Genomic DNA, 17,744 nt, shown 5'->3' on the forward strand with positions numbered 1-17,744 from the left:
ACTGAGAAAGATGGAACGAGGTATTTTCAGCTATTAATTTTGATCTATAGAATGGTACTCCTTCAGTCTCCAACTTATACAGAAAAATCAGTGCCTTTGACCTCAGTGCCATTTATGCCTTGATGATCTGGTTCATAAATTGTATCAGGCTCATTATTTTTTTCTTGCTTGCCTATCTTTTGGCAGTATTGTTATCCCCTGACATCTTTACTAGAAAGAGGCAAGGAAAGAGTGAAGGAGTAAAATTTAGATGGACCAGCCACGTTGTTCTTTTTGTATCTTTGGTCATATGAAGATTGATGCTATTTATAGAAGGAAGATAATCTTCATTAATTCATGCTAACAGTGCCCCGACACTGGCATGAGGATACTAAATAAAGACTTGAGAGCATTTTCACAGTGTTCTTCTGATAGGCCTGAAATCTTACTTCCAGATTTTCATGGTCCTCAAGTAAGAAGGAGCAACCTGCTTAAGCTGATAGAATTCTGAGTCATCCTAGTTATACTGTGGTTATTCAGTCAGTAAGCTTCCCTACTGTGCCTGAAGATGACACTGTGGAGGTGATGCTCTGTATGTATGTATTCACACTGGTGATTGAAAAGCCAGCATCAAGCTACCCTTCCATTCTGTGTCCAGGTTCTTCTGGGTTTGGAGCTGTAACCAATATTGCCTTTTATTGGCTGAGATGTAGTTTGGGTTTCTCCTCTTCCTTCCCTACTCCTCCTTAACCCAGAGTCTTCATTCTTTTTGCCAGAGGGCTTTACTGTAGATAATTTAAAGTCTCGCCTTCTGACTCTCTTTTTTACTCTACTGTCCCCCGCCCCCCCTCCACCTTCCACCCAAAGTCGCTTCTTTGATTGCTTTATTGTAGTGTCAGGATATCTACTCACCAGCTTTCTTGCAGTGAACACACGACTTTTAGAGTGTGTTTCCCACTTAAGCAATTTATTCTGTCTTCAAGTACACTTAGCCTGGTTATTCATTGGAGGTGCATCTGTCCTTGTGGGCACAAGGGGTAGGTCTCTTAGTCCTCATTTGAGAGCTTGACCCTGGCCCAGCAGTGTGGAGACACTGGGCTGAGAGCCACTTGTTACATTCAGTTCAAAGAAGGCCAGGCATTTCATTTTCACCACTACTTTCAGAAAAGTTGTTACTCACCCAGACTCACCATGAGCCTTGAGGAGAAACCAGGTCTTTCCCTGGTATCTTAGGTCCCATTTCATCATAGAATAAAAAGCAGGATAGAGTTGAAAAAAATGGTAAGGCAGAGATGGGGCAGGATAACTTTTTAGTTCTCTGAGATTTAGTGTTAACAGCATGAATAAATTAGCTTGGTTTTTAAAGAATGACTGTGTATATTCACTGACTGTCATAAAATTTCCGGGTTGGACAGAAATTTGGAAACTGTCTGATCTAGTAGTTCTCAGCCCTTTGGTATAGCATCTTTGCTTACCTGTGTGACAGCCTCCCCGCTAGTGATGGTGGCTTCCTCCGGTAGGGACTTCTGTTATGGGAGGAATGCAGTTTGAAGGAGACCTATCATAGATTTTAATATACCACCCTAGGTTGGCCATGTTCTATGTCTCTTGTTGACAATTAACCAAAAGTATTTATTGAGTGCCACTTATTCAGTAGGTGCTGTCCTATGCACGAGAAATACAATGTGGTCTGCCTGTACAGCTTGCTATCTAATGGACATACAGAAAAAAATATATACAATCACACCTTATAATTAGTGTTTTAAAGGAAGTAAGCAGGTTTTGAAGTAAGCAGGTTTTGAACATATTCCTGCCCAGAAAACTGGGCATTTAGACAGCCTGCTCAGAGACTCATTCTTGGGAGGAGAGTGACATTCTGTTGAGGCCTGCAGGAGGGTAAGGGCCAGCAGAGGGCATTTAAGAGGGAGCGGGGAGCATCAGGAAGGCCCTATGGTGGAAAAGGAGCACACCGTGTTCATAAGCAGGCCAGTCTGGTTGGGGTGGAGGGGGTGGTGTGGAGAGATGGGGGCGGGGAGGAGAACATTGGAGTGACAGGCGAGAAGGAGGTAGACCGGAGCTGGATCAGCAGGGCCTTATGTTTGAGTTTTCCTCTTGGTGTATTGGCATTGGTGAGCCATCAGATGGTTTTCAGGAGTCCTGTGGCCAGCTCTGTTTATAAAACATCCTCTGCTGTGGGGAATGAGTGGAGAAGCACCCATCTCACCCTGCTCTGTTTTGGTGCTTGATTCCCCACACCTTGCCAAACGGTCACCCAGGCTCTTCCTGAATATGCCTTGCAGCATGAATGTACTTTATTCGCCATGGCAGCCTGTCCATTTTCACATAGCTCTGTCTTCGAACTTTCTTTGTCACGAGCTGAGATCGGTCCCCCTTTAGCACCCACTTATAAAGATTTCGTTTGGCCCCCAGAGCACAGCTGTTCCCTCTCCTAGGTCGCTCTTCCCGTCGTCTTCCCTGCAGATGTACTTCTATAGATTTCCTGTCTCGGCAGATTTTCCCACACTCACCTGGTTGCTAACTTGCTGGGCATCCTTCACTGCCTCCTGGGCCTCCCTCTATGCCACATCAGTCCCTACATCTGTCCCTTCCGAGTCACTCTGGAGTCCGTCCACTTGTCAGCAGCCTGTCGCTGCCGAAGCAGTTGGGGCTCTGGGGATTGCTGTGGCAGACATCTGCTGGCTTCCTCCTCCAGTCTTGCTCTGTGCAGTCCCTCCCCATACCACGGCCAGGGGAATCTTACTGACACTCACTCTGAGCCCATCATTCCCCCTTTACAGCTGCTCATTGCACCTCAAAACCTTCAGGACAGCGTATAGCCTTGGCTGCAATGGAGCAGTGGCCTTTCACATGTAGGCCTCTGCCCTCTTTGCCCCTTCCTACCTGACATTCTAGCTTTGCTGATGAATGTGTGGTGCCCTCAGTGGATCATGCTTTCTCTTACTCCTGGCCCTTCCTGCTTTCCTCCTTTTTTATCCCCTCCTTCATATTCAGTCTGGCCAGTCTCGGTCATCTTTGAGGAACCAAGCTATTATCGTCTTCTGATGATTGCCCACCTCCTGCTGTATACCAGGTGCCTACTCTATGAATTTCCCTAATCCCCTGGTGCCTGCTTTTACTGTGGCAGTTAGCACGTTGTGTGTTACAATCACTTCTGTCCCCCAATAGATTCTGTACTCTTTGAGGGCAGTGACTGTAGCATATTCATTATTGAATTCCCAATTCCCAGTATGATGCTTGCCACATAGGAGATAGTCAATAATGCTTGAATGAATGAGTGGATGAACAAATTTATATTCCCTCTAACTCTTGTCTCTGAATTAAATTCTCCCAAACTCATTCAAGCCTTTCCGATACATTATTTCTAGTCCCCTCACCCATTTCCTCTTCTTTAGATGTCTCAATGTCCCTCTTAAAGTATTTTACCAAGGTTACAATAACATCACATTTAAACTTAAAATGTTTTAAAAAGTGATTTTTGGATAGCCCAAGTCACTGTGATCATTAAAGATAAACAAAATATTGAGTAAATTGAGGAACAAGAAAATTGCCAGAATTTTTTCTTTTAGTGCGACCAAGTGGTAGTCAGACATTGTTATAATGAATGAAATCAGCATTCTCCTGTTACTCTCAAAGCATGAATCAGTTTTTGCCTTAGGTGGATGACTGTTTATTAAACTGAGTTTACTAAGCCACATGGTGTTGCTAGGCCATAATTACTGAATTCAAGTCCCACTGCCAATTCAGGGCCTTTCCTAAATATTGTGGCTTTCTCCTTCTATAAAATCAAGATGATTAAACTTTTCATCTATCTATCTCTGGTGTTAGGAAGATTGATGAAACTGTATTAAGGAATCACATTTTGTTTCTTGGATGAAAGATGTTTTGTAAATGCAATGAATCAAAACGTTATTATTTCAAGTTGTATGACATTATGGAGTATCTGTGGAGAAACCTTGCCTTGGCATTGTTTGGTTATTTCTATTTTTACAATAGTTGTAACTGTTAAATTGGGAGTCATCTGTGGGAATACAAGGGTCTAAATATTTCCCAGGATAAAAAAGTATGTGTGTATGTGTGTGTGTGTGTGTGTGTGTGTAAGAGAGACAGACTGAGGAGGCTTGAACCCTAGTTTCCTTGATAAATTATTCCCACAGGGCTATAGTTGCTGTGAGGATTAAATCAGGATAATAAGTAATAGCATTTAGCACCATGCCTAGCACATGGTATCATCCAGTAAATGATAGCTGCTATTATTATTTTCTTAACTGGATTGATTTTGGCAGTTTATTTTTTGATATTTGTTTCTACTTTGGTCTTATTCTACAAAATTCTTTTTTTAAAACTATTTATTTATTTATTTGAGAGAGAGACAGAGAGAATCGGGGGATAGGGGCAGAGGAAGAGGGAAGAGCAGACTCCACACTGAGCAGAAAACCCATCCCAGAGTTGGATCCCAGGACCCCGAGATCATGACCCCAGCTGAAGGCAGCCTCTTAACCAACTGAGCCACCCAGGCACCCCTCATTCTACAGAATTCTTAACTGCCACTTCAGGATGTGAATTCTTAGACTTGGGAGTACCTTATTGAAGTTTAGAATCCTTGGTTGAGGGCATGTTTTATAAAATATGGAGAAAGCAGGGACTGAGGCTCCATAGTCTGTGTTTGACCATAGCAGAAGTTTAAGAAGTATTTAGGAAGAAGAATAATCATAACTTGAAATAGCAAGTGTGGTCAAACTCAAAGTCTGGGTCAAACTCAAAGTCTCTCTCAAATATAACTTACTAAAGGTACCAATTGAATGTGTGTGTATGTGTGTCTGTGACGGCCGTATAATAAATCACAACCAAAGCCACGGCCTCCATTTGTCAAACACTTAGCACACACCAAGTCACTGGGAAGGGCATATATAGAGGAGATAAAGATGTGGTTTGTGTTCTTGGGGATCTTCCAGTCTTAGGGGAGGGTGTAATGGAAAGAAAAGCATCTGTGCAGGTAACTTAACACAAGGGAGGAGAGTTAATTTGGTAGATGCGTAGAGTGTTTGAGTAGATAAAGAATAGAGTTAACAAGCTTTAAATTTCCAATGAGAACATTGATGAAATGAGGTGCTATTTTGTACCTCACTCTACTAACTGAGTGGATATCTTTGGGTCTAACTCATTATAAAGCTAGAAGGACTTCAGAGCATCCCCTGGCCACTTTTCCTAAATTTATTCCATAAGTGTTTACATAACCATAGATGTCCAAAGGAAGAGCATTTTCATATTTCTTTTTTTTTTAATTTATTTTTTATTGGTGTTCAATTTACTAACATACAGAATAACACCCAGTGCCCGTCACCCATTCACTCCCACCCCCCGCCCTCCTCCCCTTCTACCACTCCTAGTTCGTTTCCCAGAGTTAGCAGTCTTTACGTTCTGTCTCCCTTTCTGATATTTCCCACACATTTCTTCTCCCTTCCCTTATATTCCCTTTCACTATTATTTATATTCCCCAAATGAATGAGAACATATAATGTTTGTCCTTCTCCGACTGACTTACTTCACTCAGCATAATACCCTCCAGTTCCATCCACGTTGAAGCAAATGGTGGGTATTTGTCATTTCTAATAGCTGAGTAATATTCCATTGTATACATAAACCACATCTTCTTTATCCATTCATATTTTGTTGGACACCGAGGCTCCTTCCACAGTTTGGCTATCGTGGCCATTGCTGCTATAAACATCGGGGTGCAGGTGTCCCGGTGTTTCATTGCATTTGTATCTTTGGGGTAAATCCCCAACAGTGCAATTGCTGGGTCGTAGGGCAGGTCTATTTTTAACTGTTTGAGGAACCTCCACACAGTTTTCCAGAGTGGCTGCACCAGTTCACATTCCCGCATTTTCATATTTCTTAATGAACTCTGGAAGCTGGATCTCCCACTTATAGGACAGAAAAGGAAAGAAAGAAGCAGAAATTTATTTAGTATCTACTATATGCATGAGCTTTTTGTAATATTTAATTTTCTTGATTACCCTTTAACGTTGCTATTTCCCCAATTTTACAGAAAGGAAATTGTAGTTCAGAGAGGATAAGTAACGGACTCGTTCCAGATCGCACAGCTAGTGAGTCCTAGAATTGATTTCTGCTTCACATTTGCTTCTCAGCAAGCTGAATTGTAACTCCTAACTCTTAACTGTAATAAAAGATCAGGACTTAAACTGTTTTATCTTTTGAAGTTCTATTTTCTTGTTTCTGTGAACATACAAAGAATGCATCATTAAGTACTTTGTATTTAGCAGATGACAGAGTCCACATAAAATAGCCGCTGAAAGGCTACCCAAAGGCAGCGGGACTAATAGCCAAAAAAGGTCACTGAAGTCATCCATAAGGTAGTCTAGCCTCATTGTGACTGTAGACTTCTTTATGGCTTTAGGGATTCAGGTTTTTTATTTATAACTTTGCTATTTGGCCAGTTACTTCCAAAAAAAAAAATTATGTAGGAAGAAGGTTGTGAAGAGTGTAGTCCATGTCTACACCTAAAACAAAGTATTTTAGTGTGGAATTCTGAGTGGTGTTCCAAGGTGTCTGTAGTCTTGCCATTAAAAATCATGTTTTCCTTTTCAGCTTAAAGAAGTCTTCTGCAGAACTGAAAAAAATATTAGCCAATGGTCAGGTAGGTATCATTACATATTAAAATTTTCTCATAGCTGTAACTTGTTACTGCCCAGTTTTTGTATCCATAAACTTAATATACAGATAAAGAGCCCATGAATGTCTTCTTGTCATAAATGAATTACAATGGCTTAATTTGATTGGCAGAACAATTTGCAGCACGTTTTTCAAACTGTGCTAATGGGTTTCGCTCCCAGCAGATTGAAGCACCATGCACACACCCTGCTGCCATCTCAGTCTAAAAAAAGTTAATCAGTTCTGAACAAGTGTGTCAACCCATGGGTTGTTGAAATGGCCCTGCATCGGGAGGTGACTGCTGCTTTCATTATCTTTGAGGAGAAAAGGAAAAACTGTTACTTTCTTACCGTGGCTCCTTCTTTTGTCCTGAAAGGAACACTGGCGTTTTAGGGAGACACAGTAACAGCAGACCTTTGGCATTTAAAATTCTTTGGCTTGAGAAGCCCTTGGTTTGGTTTGCCTGGTGGACTGGCCATCCTGAAGCCGAATGACCTCACCCAGCCAGTGAGGGACAAACGGGCCTGCAGGCCAGTTATTTCTCACTAATTTTGATTCAAGTAAATGGACACATCTGAAATATTATAGTGCTTTTAAACATACACTGGCAAATTAAGCTACCTACAGGGTCCTCGATTCTTCAATAGCAACATAAATGCGTTTTAATGTTTGTTATAGAGGAAGCCCTTTGATAGCCTTGGAGGCAGGCGCCTGTCCATTGCGATCAAGCCTGCCTATTAGGCTCTATTGACTGAGACATCTGTGTCACTGCAAATAAAAGACTCTTATTGATTTTCTTAACTGCTGTTCACTTCCCGTCCATGTTTCGAAGGCTGAAATCTTAATTATCTCAGATGCTTATTCAGTGCCTTCACACGCTGACCTCTCCAAGGCTCATTGGCATTTCATGAATCAAGTACTTGTAGTGGAGCCCGTCAAGAAGACAAAGCTGGGTCCTCATGCTTGTCCTTTAATATCACCTGTAACTTTGTGGCCTAATAGATGTGCATGACTTACAACGGTGACTGTAGGGTAGTGCTTCTGGAAGCCTACTTCCTTAGCGCAGTCTCTTGAATACAGTTAGAAAAAATAAGTTGATCTGGTTCCAACATTTGATCATCATCCAGAGTGTGTGAATTCTAGTCCTTAGATATTCTGTTTACAGCTAATGAGAACCTGGTGATGTGCATGTACATCTTGATGGCCTTAAAATTTTGGTAGTGTTTACCTAATACTTTTGACTTGAAGCAGCCAGAGGTTGGTTTGGATTGAGGTCTGCAAATGCATCCCCCTAGTGCCCTGGACGTGTTCAGAGCCAGTATGAAACAAAACCTGATTGAAAGCAGCAACTTTGAGCCTAGAATATTTACTTATCTTCAACATGCTTGCATTCCGGTTACTAATTGTAACTTATGTATGAGTCACTTGCTTTCTTCAGCTGGAAAATATATTTCAAAATTGACATAAATTAAGAAGCTTTAACTACATTTGTTCAGCCCAGGCAATGGAAAATAACCTGTCATAGATTCCTCTTTCAAAGATGAAAAACAGTTTATTTCCACCACAAAAAAATGAGCATTCTGAAATGTTCCTAGTGTTTTGACAACAGACCTAGTACCATAAATATCTTAGTGGTCTCAGTTATGAGGTTCTCTGTGGTGGAAGATTGTTGTAACGATGATTTTTGACACTTAAAGATTGTTTATTGCCCTCCCTTGGGAATGTGATAACCCCACGTTCAACACTATGGTGTTTTCTTTCTTTCCAGGAGCAGCCTTCATTGTATTTACTTTCATTCACATGAACAAACAAAACAAAAACCCACCTTTAGAAGTCTTCCTAATACCTCCTTGTACTAATTTCTCAGTTCCTTGGTGCTATAGGATAACTAGAGAGTGAGCGAGATCGCACTGCAGTGAGGTAATGTGCGCAGCTGTGGTGTCAATAAATTTCTGGGTTGAGCACTGACACCACTTGATATGGAAGATGTAAGTCACATTTAACGATACTTTAACACTTGAGCATAGTTTTTTATTTTAGTGGTTTATGCTCTCAAGCATTAATAATGATTTGCCTTTCCACTAGCCTCCACTTAGATTTAATAAGGAATTCATATTAATCATTAAAAGAAAGGGACATGATTCTTCAAGATAATCAAATATTGACAGGTTAGAAATAGCTTTCTGCCTGGGTTCATTGATATAGGTTATGTGATATAAATATTTATTTCTTTTCTGTCACTCAGAGTAAATGCCACCAATTGATTCAGCATTGATATAGTGTCAACAGTTCATAAGAAACATTTGACTGGCTTGTGTTTTCCGATTAGTCTCTGCTCTATAAAGTGGGATTTACTAAATCTCTCCAATTGTCTGCTCATAGAGTGTGACTGCTTTCTGAAACCATTATTGCTTCGATTTGTGAAGCAAAGGTCTAGTGATAGGCCTGGTTTCTGTCAGACCTTTACATATAAAATAAGGATTAATTGAGCATTTTTATTTTAATGATTTATAAGCGATAGGTACTGATTCATCTTAACACAGGCAGACAATAAGCAAAGAATATTTTCTTTGCTGATCCATAATTGAATTCCATTTCATTTTTCTCATTAATTTCATTAATATTATATTAAATCAAGCACTTTTTAAAATTTAACATACAGTCTTTGGAATGGAGGCATTGTTTTTCTTTTACCGCTTAATGTTGGAGGGTTCCTTTCTTTTCCTAGCTTAAAAAAAGCCAAATCATCAGATATTTTGGGCATGTTTCATTGAGACCTATAAATCAGTACCACTGGTATGTTTTTGTGATGTGTTTTTCCCACTTCCGTTTTAGTGTCGTATCATTTCTTTAACATTGGCCCTTGATTTGAAACTGATTAGAAATGGCCCAGGAGGTCAGCTTAAAGGATTATAAAAGTACACAGTGACCCCAACCAAGGATGAATGACTTTGACCTTTGCATCTCTAAAGTTGTTTTTCCTCTTTTTTGTGTTTTAGATTTTGTAGGAGAGAGTCACACTATTTTCCTATTCTTGATAAATCAGGTATAAATATACTGAGAAGCTATAGTTCATACAGATCGTAGAACTAATTCTGACCCTGCTGCATGTTTGGCGCTTTTGGGAACTTCAGCTGCCTTTGGGAAAATTTGTTGTGTTTAGAAGGGTGAAAAAAAAAAAAAGAAGGAAGAAAAATATGAATTCTCCTGTAAAATTAGCTTTAAAAATTGTATTATCACCATTATATAAAACTCTTATATTCTTATGATTCACCTTACATCCTACACAAAGACCAAAACATAAGTGAGACTGTATGGAAGTCCACACTGCATGACACCCTCCCCTCCCCACACACACAACCCATGGGTTGTCCTGTCTAGTCCATGTTTCTTTCCCAGCCCCTGACTCTCCTTCAAGTGGAGCAGAGCCCAATGCCCATCATTTCTCCTGGGTCATTTGCTGTCTTTCAGTTGACATGTAATTATAACTCTAATGGCTTTTACTTCTTCTCTCACATCTAGTATTCTCTGACTTTTATTTGTTTTTTTTAGTCAAAACAAGGAAACAGTTATATTTAAAAATAACTCAGTATCGGGGCAGCTCCAGTGGTGCAGCGGTTTAGCACCGCCTGCAGCCCAGGGTGTGATCCTGGAGACATGGGATCGAGTCCCACATCGGGCTCCCTGCATGGAGCCTGCTTGTCCCTCTGTCTGTGACTCTGCATCTCTGTGTGTGTGTCTCTCATGAATAAATAAAATTAAAAAAAAAAATAAAAATAACTCAGCATCTCTATTGAACAAAAACTTTATTTCACCTCCTTTTTATATAAAGAGCTATGTGATCTTTGAAACATTTCTCTTCTTAAAAACAAATACCACAGCTTACGGAATTGCTTTTAACTTGTGAGTGCCTTTCCTTTGGTTCTTTCCTTCCTGTGGGCCAGTGATGGGGGAGGATGTCGCTCCATACTTAGGACATTAGCTGCTAAGATGGCATCGAGCAGAGACTACTGAAGGACAGAGTTCTAGCCTTGACTAGTTGTTACTGACTAGTTTTATGACCTAATTGGGCTTTGCTCTTGGAATGCTGTACAGTTCTGTGATTTTTGTGATACTTGATCCCAACTGTAATGTTTAAATACTGTAGGCTGTAGACACATAAATCCCACCTTTGTCTCAAAACAAACACTGTTCCTGTGCTTCATTTTGAAAAGTTGAATTAATATGCTATCTAAAGAAAAAAGACAACAATGTTATCAACTGTTAATTGATCCCATTAGTGATTTTTTCATAGTTAAGAGCAAAGATTTGAGTAACCCATTTTGATCAGAGATTTGAAATTCTCAAACGGTTGTTTATCAGTTCATGAGCTTGGCTCTAATGGGTTTCCTTTAAAAAAATTTTTTTTATACAAATACCATTTGCATACTATATAAAAATTAGAAAATCCAAATAAGTGAAAAGGAAAAGAATCTGATTTTTTAAATATAAAAATCGGTCCATCAGTTCATAGGCCAGGCAAAGGTCTATAAAACTTTAAAACATTGGAGAAACATTTTAACTATCTTTTTATGGATACTGTCTTTTTAAGTGAGATAGTTTTAGGACTTTCCCTCCAAAAAAACCACTTTTATCTTTATGAGGCTCTTATAATCTTATTGTCTGAGGGATTCCAAATTTCTATCCTTGAATTTGTTTACCCAGTGCTTAGCACACACACACAAAATATACAACATCTCTCAGCCCTTCCCCTGTTGGCTGCCTACCACTCCTGGTCAGGTTGGAATGCTGGGGATGTGCGGTGGACAGCTGCTCCACTTATATTGTCAACCTCTTGGGTATTAGAGGTTAAAAACAATGTCAGGATTATAATGGTTGAAGCTGCTCAGAGACATGCCATACTTGCTTCTTTGCCTTCTCTTCTTCCAACAAAATTCCACAAAATCAAGCCCCCTGCAAAGTCCTAGGTCCATCCCAGTGTGTTATTGGAATGTGTAATAACAATATGTCTTGGTTTGTATATTTTTCTGAGAGGAGATTACTGGTCCTTTTATCTGGAAGGCCCTGATGGAGTGGTAGAGGGGATGTAGTTTTGGGGTGTGATTCCCCCAGAGCCTGAATCCTATATGTACTCCCTGAAATTTGTTCTCTTAGAAATTTGCTTTGGGACCTGATGAGGGTGCAGCTTGTTAGGCAAGCTAATGGGATGAATGAGGTTGTTAAGAATGCTGTTTAGACTACCTTGAGAGATCTTTCGAAGGAATTAGTCTATTTGTACTGGCCAATAAATAATGCAGTTTATGTGTGTCTCCTTCATACCCACTGATCAAAGTAAACCCAGTAAGAGCTCTGCTACCTTAGTATCTCAAGTGACTTGATGTGTTCCTCTTCTTCATGCTATTTAAAACATATCATTTGGCCCAGAATAATGAAGTTTTCTTTCTTTTCTTCATGTTCTGTCTTTTATATAGGTTAAAATATGGCTTCTTTTCTCTGCATTAGTAATATAAAGATAATGAAGAACAAAATTTCCCTTAAATAGGAAGATAGTTGCCAGTTTTTCTGACTTGTCTATCATTTTGCCTCTGACCCTAAATATAGTAATTAGCTGATTGCAAATTGCATCAATTGGGTTGTACTACAATTAAATTTGGTGTTGAATTGGCTTTTACACATTAATCTGTCAATATTCTTTTAGGGATTTGCAGAATGCCTTGGAAAGGAAGCTGTTTCTGTTACCTGCACTATATTCCTAATTATCACGGCTCTCTGAAGCTTCAACCTCAGAAATGTATAGAAGAAAAATATTTCCCTTGATAAATGGAACCTCGTTTTATTCAAGTGGTGGATGTTTAGAGCAAAATATTTAAAGCTTTACTATAATGGTCTGAAAGCAAACTATTTTTTTTCCAGGTGATATTGAATTAAAAACTCCATCCATTTTCTGCCCATGCAAGGCAATGCAATTCCCTGGAAATTGATTTTTTTTTTTCAGGGCTTACTATGGCTTTTCCCAAGCTTTAGCTATATGGAAAATAACACTTTTATTGAATCCATTTAGTGAATAAAGTTGGCAGTTAATTTTTAAGCAACTGGACCAGTGTGTAGAAAATTACTGAATGCATCAAATATAATCTGACTGGTCTTAAGGTCATTTGATAAATAATTTAGGGAGTTCTTTAAAACTCTAAAACACTATTTTGTGGACCTGAAATAATCAGCTACTATTCACAGTACAAACGAGAGTAGTAATTGTGGTGTAATAGTTTCACAGAACTGGGGAAGATATGCATGCTGTTTAACATATTAAATTATGAAAATGACTTGAGTTTATAAGAATCACATGCTTATATGTTTTCCCTTTCTGCATTGCAATATTTGACTGCATGTGCATTTGAAAGTGCACTAATTTGGGCCTTTTCCATCAGCGTAATATGATTTCTACCCAGTTACCGCTGTATACTAATTTACTGTTTCCAAAGAAAAGCTCTATCTACTTCAGGAAAATCATTAACATTATTCAGCTAGTTTGTTTAATGTTAGCTAAGAGGTCACCTAAGGAGTTTTTAGGGGCTGATTTACTTACAGATTGTGCATTAGATTACCGGGCATGTGTCTGTGTGTGTGTGTGTGTTGTCTTCCCAAGTTTGACTTTGGTTATGTGCAGTGCTATTTGGCATTGGTTATGTGTAGTACTGGGGACTGTGTTCTTATCAGTATCTCTGACCTGACCCTTTTGAGCTATGTTATATCATTCCATTTTGACACCTTTTATCAAACTTTAATGAAATGACCCAGGCAAACAAATTGTCATTAAACTTTCCATCACTTTGTCCCTTGGTATCGTCTTTTATAAATTGGACAGCAAATGTTGTATTGATCTTCTCGTTCTTGCAGCTGAACTTGAAATGACCCAGACTGCTTGTTGTTTATGGCCTAGAGTTGCTTTTCCTTGACATTTCCATCCACAGCATGACACCCTTTTTGTTTTTCTTTCTTTCTCGTGGAGATGAATGAACAAGACATACGGTATCGAGACACTCTTGGCCATGGCAACGGAGGCACAGTCTACAAGTGAGTAGTCGATTTTGTTTAAACTTTCTATCCACTTTTGCCAAATGTGAGCACCCAGGTTCTCCATGGCAAAGATTTTTAAATGACCACCAGCACTTAAATGTTATTTCTACTTTGACTCCAAAATTCTGCAAGGCATCTATTTTCTCAGGAATTGCTTGGAAAAGTGCATTTATATTGCCTCTTTAATATTTCTCTGTCTGCATCTCTCCTGGGTGAGCAGTTAATAGTCCACCATTAGCGAGTATACCTTTAACTGGCCTGAAGTTTAATGCATTTTTTTCCTTCACTCTTTCACACTAGTTTTTTAAAAACTTGCCAGCACCCTGTGCTAGTCCCCTGCCCTTTTACAGCTGTGCCCAGTAGAAGACAACCTTTATAAATACCATTGCTGTGCCCTGTGTCAACACTGTAAGTTATTAACAAGCCCTCTTCCTGTTGTATTTCCTTCTCTCCTCACCTGAGTCCCGAGAGAGTTTCTACACATTGATGAATATGTTAAGTTATAAAATTCTCCCAAATTCCAGTAGCAGTGATCTTACCCTAAAGGAGTGTTCATTTTCATATTAAAAAATGCTAACCATAAAAAATAGTTCTCTCGACAGGGAAGTCTTTCTCATGCAGTAGTGCAAAGTTTAAACTACATAATGTAATATCTGGTACTTAATAGTCTGCAATGGTGTATGAAAAATATTCCAGTAGGAATTAAAAAATCCATACTCTGTAAGAAAGCCCTGAGGGAGTAATAAAGCTTTCCTCCAGAGAGCTGTTTTCCATATATACACTGACTCTGCATCACATTATAATTGTGTTTTTACCTTAGATGTTTTAACATTGATATTAATATATATCTTCAAAGTTGTGAAACAATTTATAATTGGTTATTAATGTTCTTAGAATTTGAAGTGCTTGCTAGCCACGTGACTATAGATAAAAATTGCACTATTGCCTGGTGACCATGAAGGGTCACATCCTAAAATCCCAGAACATCTTCCACATATAGACGCAGCCTTGGCATAGAATTAGCTTTCTTAGGGTTAGAAGCTTCTTCTAGTCAACTGACTTACTCAAGACTTCAGTCTTCTCTGCAGGTAGAGCCAGGGTATGAGTCCATTCTCCTGAATCTAGTCCCTTAAGAACTTATGTTCATATATTTGGATTATTTTTTTCCTACAGATGATTGGGTATTGCGAGGAGTTGGTCTGAAAGTTAAGTACTTCCACTATGATAATTCAGAGAATTAAATAACAGCATATTGCTTACATGATCCTGAGGCCCTGCCCGTAAGATGTTTTATGCCTAAAGCATCTGATGGGGGAAATCCCTGGGTGGCTCAGCAGTTTAGTACCTGCCTTTGGCCCAGGATGCGATCCTGGAGTCCCGGGATCGAGTCCTGCGTCGGGCTCCCAGCATGGAGCCTGCTTCTCCCTCCTCCTGTGTCTCTGCCCCCCTCTCTCTCTCTGTCTCTCTCTCTCTCTATGTCTATCATAAATAAACAAACAAATAATAAATAAATCTTAAAAAAAAAAAAGAAGCATCTGATGGATTTGAGTCACTCTTGTCCTTCCCTGGGTCATACTAGCATTCCTTCCCAAGCAGCTCCCAGGCCTGCATAAAGAACATCTTTTCATCTTACTCTTCTTCTTAGTCTTAGCTGACTTGAATGTTTACCCTGTTTTGAAAGTCCTTGGGTTCAAGTGCCCTTAGAAAGGAAAGAAGAAGGAACCTGCATGTTCTGATTTGCTTCTCTTGAGTTCCCTGTGGGGAGCAATTTTCAAAGCCTCAACCTTGCTTTTACTAATACTTTTATGCTCCATAGCCAGATGTAATAAAATAGGAAAGATTTCTAGCAATTTTTCAACTTTCTGGATTCCTTTTCTGACTTCAAATGGAATTCAAAATAATTTCTTTAGTTGCCTAACCTATTCATGTGTTCTATTTAACCAGATGTTTAACTCGCAAGCATGTTCGTATTTTGAAATTGAAGTTCTATTGTGAATTTGCCATCCTGGTTTATTCTAGGAGGGGGAGAAACAAGACCGCCAAGCTCCAGCAGATGATTTTTATTAGAACTAATATCCCAGATGTTAAGATTATGTATTAAAAATAGGTTAATAACGAAAAGGGGAGGGGAAATGGAAATAACATGCCCATCTACCAAGGAAAAGTTACAATATACAATCATGTTAGTTTTTTTGTGTGTTTGTTTGTTTTTTAAAGGTTTATTTATTTTAAAAGACGGGTGGAGGAGCAGAAGAGGAGCTTAAGATTCTCTCTTTTTTAAAAGATTTATTTATTCATGAGAGACATAGAGAGAGAGAGGCAGAGACACAGAGGGAGAAGCAGGCTTCATGCAGGGAGTCCAATGTGGGACTCAATCCCTAAACTCCAGGATCACGTCCTGAGCTGAAGGCAGAAGCTTAATTGCTGAGCCAGCCAGGCATCAGGCATCCCTTAAGACTCTCTCTTATGCAGACCGTGCTGAGTGCTGAGCACTGAGCACAGAGCCCAATGTGGGGCTCCATCTCAGATCCCTGAGATTATGACCTGAGCCAAAACCAAGAGTCAGGACACTTAACTGACTGAGCCACCCAGGCTCCCCAAATCATGTTAGTGTTTTATTCTTTGTTTAATCATGGTGAGAACATATAACATAAAATTTATATCCACACCATTTTTAAGCCTACAGTTCAGTGGCATTAGGCACATTCATATTGTTGATCACCATCCATCTCCAGAACTCTTTTCATCTTGCAAATCTGAAACCTGTACTCATTAAACAGTTAATTCCTTGTTTGCTTTGTTCATGTTTTTAGCTAAGATGCATGGCTAGAAGTTCTCCTTTGATTAGGGCCACATTATCTTACACATCCTTAGCACAAGTTCTTTAACTGCTGGAATGCTACATTAACATTAGCAGCTTACCCTGAGTTTGTTTATTTATCTCTGCTAGTGCTCAATATGCATGTTGTAAGATATTTTTAAAAGTTTTTTATTTTTAAAAAAGATTTATTAGAGAGAAAGAGAGAGAGCACATGCTCAAACTGGGAGAGGAGCAGAGAGAGAGAGAGGAAGAGAGAGAATCCCCAAGCAAACTCCATTGAGTGCTGAGCCTGAGGTGGGGCTCCATCCCAGGATCCTGAGATCCTCAGCTGAGCTGAAATCAAGAGTCAGCTGTTCAACTGACTGAGCGACACAGGCGTGCCCCGCATGTTGTAGGATTTAATATGTTTTTGACAGTGGTTGTTTTTGGAGGGTGAGTGGCAGTAATGTGATCATTTTAAGGCTTTATTTTATGTAGTGTATTTCTTATACAAAGAAGACATTTCATTGATCTTATTGTTTAGGTGATTCTTAAGAGGAGAGAATGTAAAGACACCAATTTGCATAACCACTTGTCATTGATCATTGGTCTTCATTTCTGCATGGGTTTCAATTGTATTGTTCTTATATCCCTGGCTTTTAGTTCAGCCCAAAAAAATGGTCTAATCGTCAAGAAATGAGAATCCACTTTACTAAAGTCTCTATAAAACTGTTTGATGTGTTATGATTGACTTTCTCCTACACTAAGTTTACCTTAATGGTGTTGACTATAAAAACTGTGATTTTTTTGAAACAAAATGATTACATTACAGGCTATGCTACATAAACTAGATGAAGAAAATATTGGAAAATCCACTCATTGGTAACAAAACTGCCTAATGGGCCTATTTAATTTTTTTCTTGTAAAGTATAATAAAGCTAATAAATGCAAAGCAAAAGTTTAATATTTCTTATTTGCTCCACTTGATGGGATGTTGTGAATTTCAAGGGATAGGACATCATGTGTAGTTGCAAAAATATATTGTTTAATAGTTGATCACATTTTCACCGTTTAAGACTGGATGTTCCCCCGAGTTATACAGTATGAAATTCTGGACCCAGACATTTAAACCAAGGGTATTGTGGATGCTGTGCATAGTCCCCTGCTGAGTTATTCTCTGTATTATGATAATGAC

At 39.2% G+C, this 17,744-nt stretch overlaps 1 protein-coding gene across 9 annotated transcripts in view; it reads left to right on the forward strand.

Annotated features, from left to right (window-relative positions):
* MAP2K5 (mitogen-activated protein kinase kinase 5) overlaps nucleotides 1–17,744 on the forward strand; it is a 256,636-nt gene that overhangs the window by 43,765 nt on the left and 195,127 nt on the right. For all 9 annotated transcript variants that reach the window (XM_038580797.1, XM_038580795.1, XM_038580798.1 and 6 more), the window contains 2 exons: nucleotides 6,610–6,658; nucleotides 13,682–13,746. In XM_038580797.1, coding sequence (XP_038436725.1) covers nucleotides 6,610–6,658; nucleotides 13,682–13,746 — 114 coding nt within the window. The remainder of the gene's footprint in view (nucleotides 1–6,609; nucleotides 6,659–13,681; nucleotides 13,747–17,744) is intronic.

Source organism: Canis lupus, chromosome 30 (genome assembly GCF_011100685.1).
Source record: "Canis lupus familiaris isolate Mischka breed German Shepherd chromosome 30, alternate assembly UU_Cfam_GSD_1.0, whole genome shotgun sequence".
Classification (NCBI taxonomy): Eukaryota; Metazoa; Chordata; class Mammalia; order Carnivora; family Canidae; genus Canis; species Canis lupus.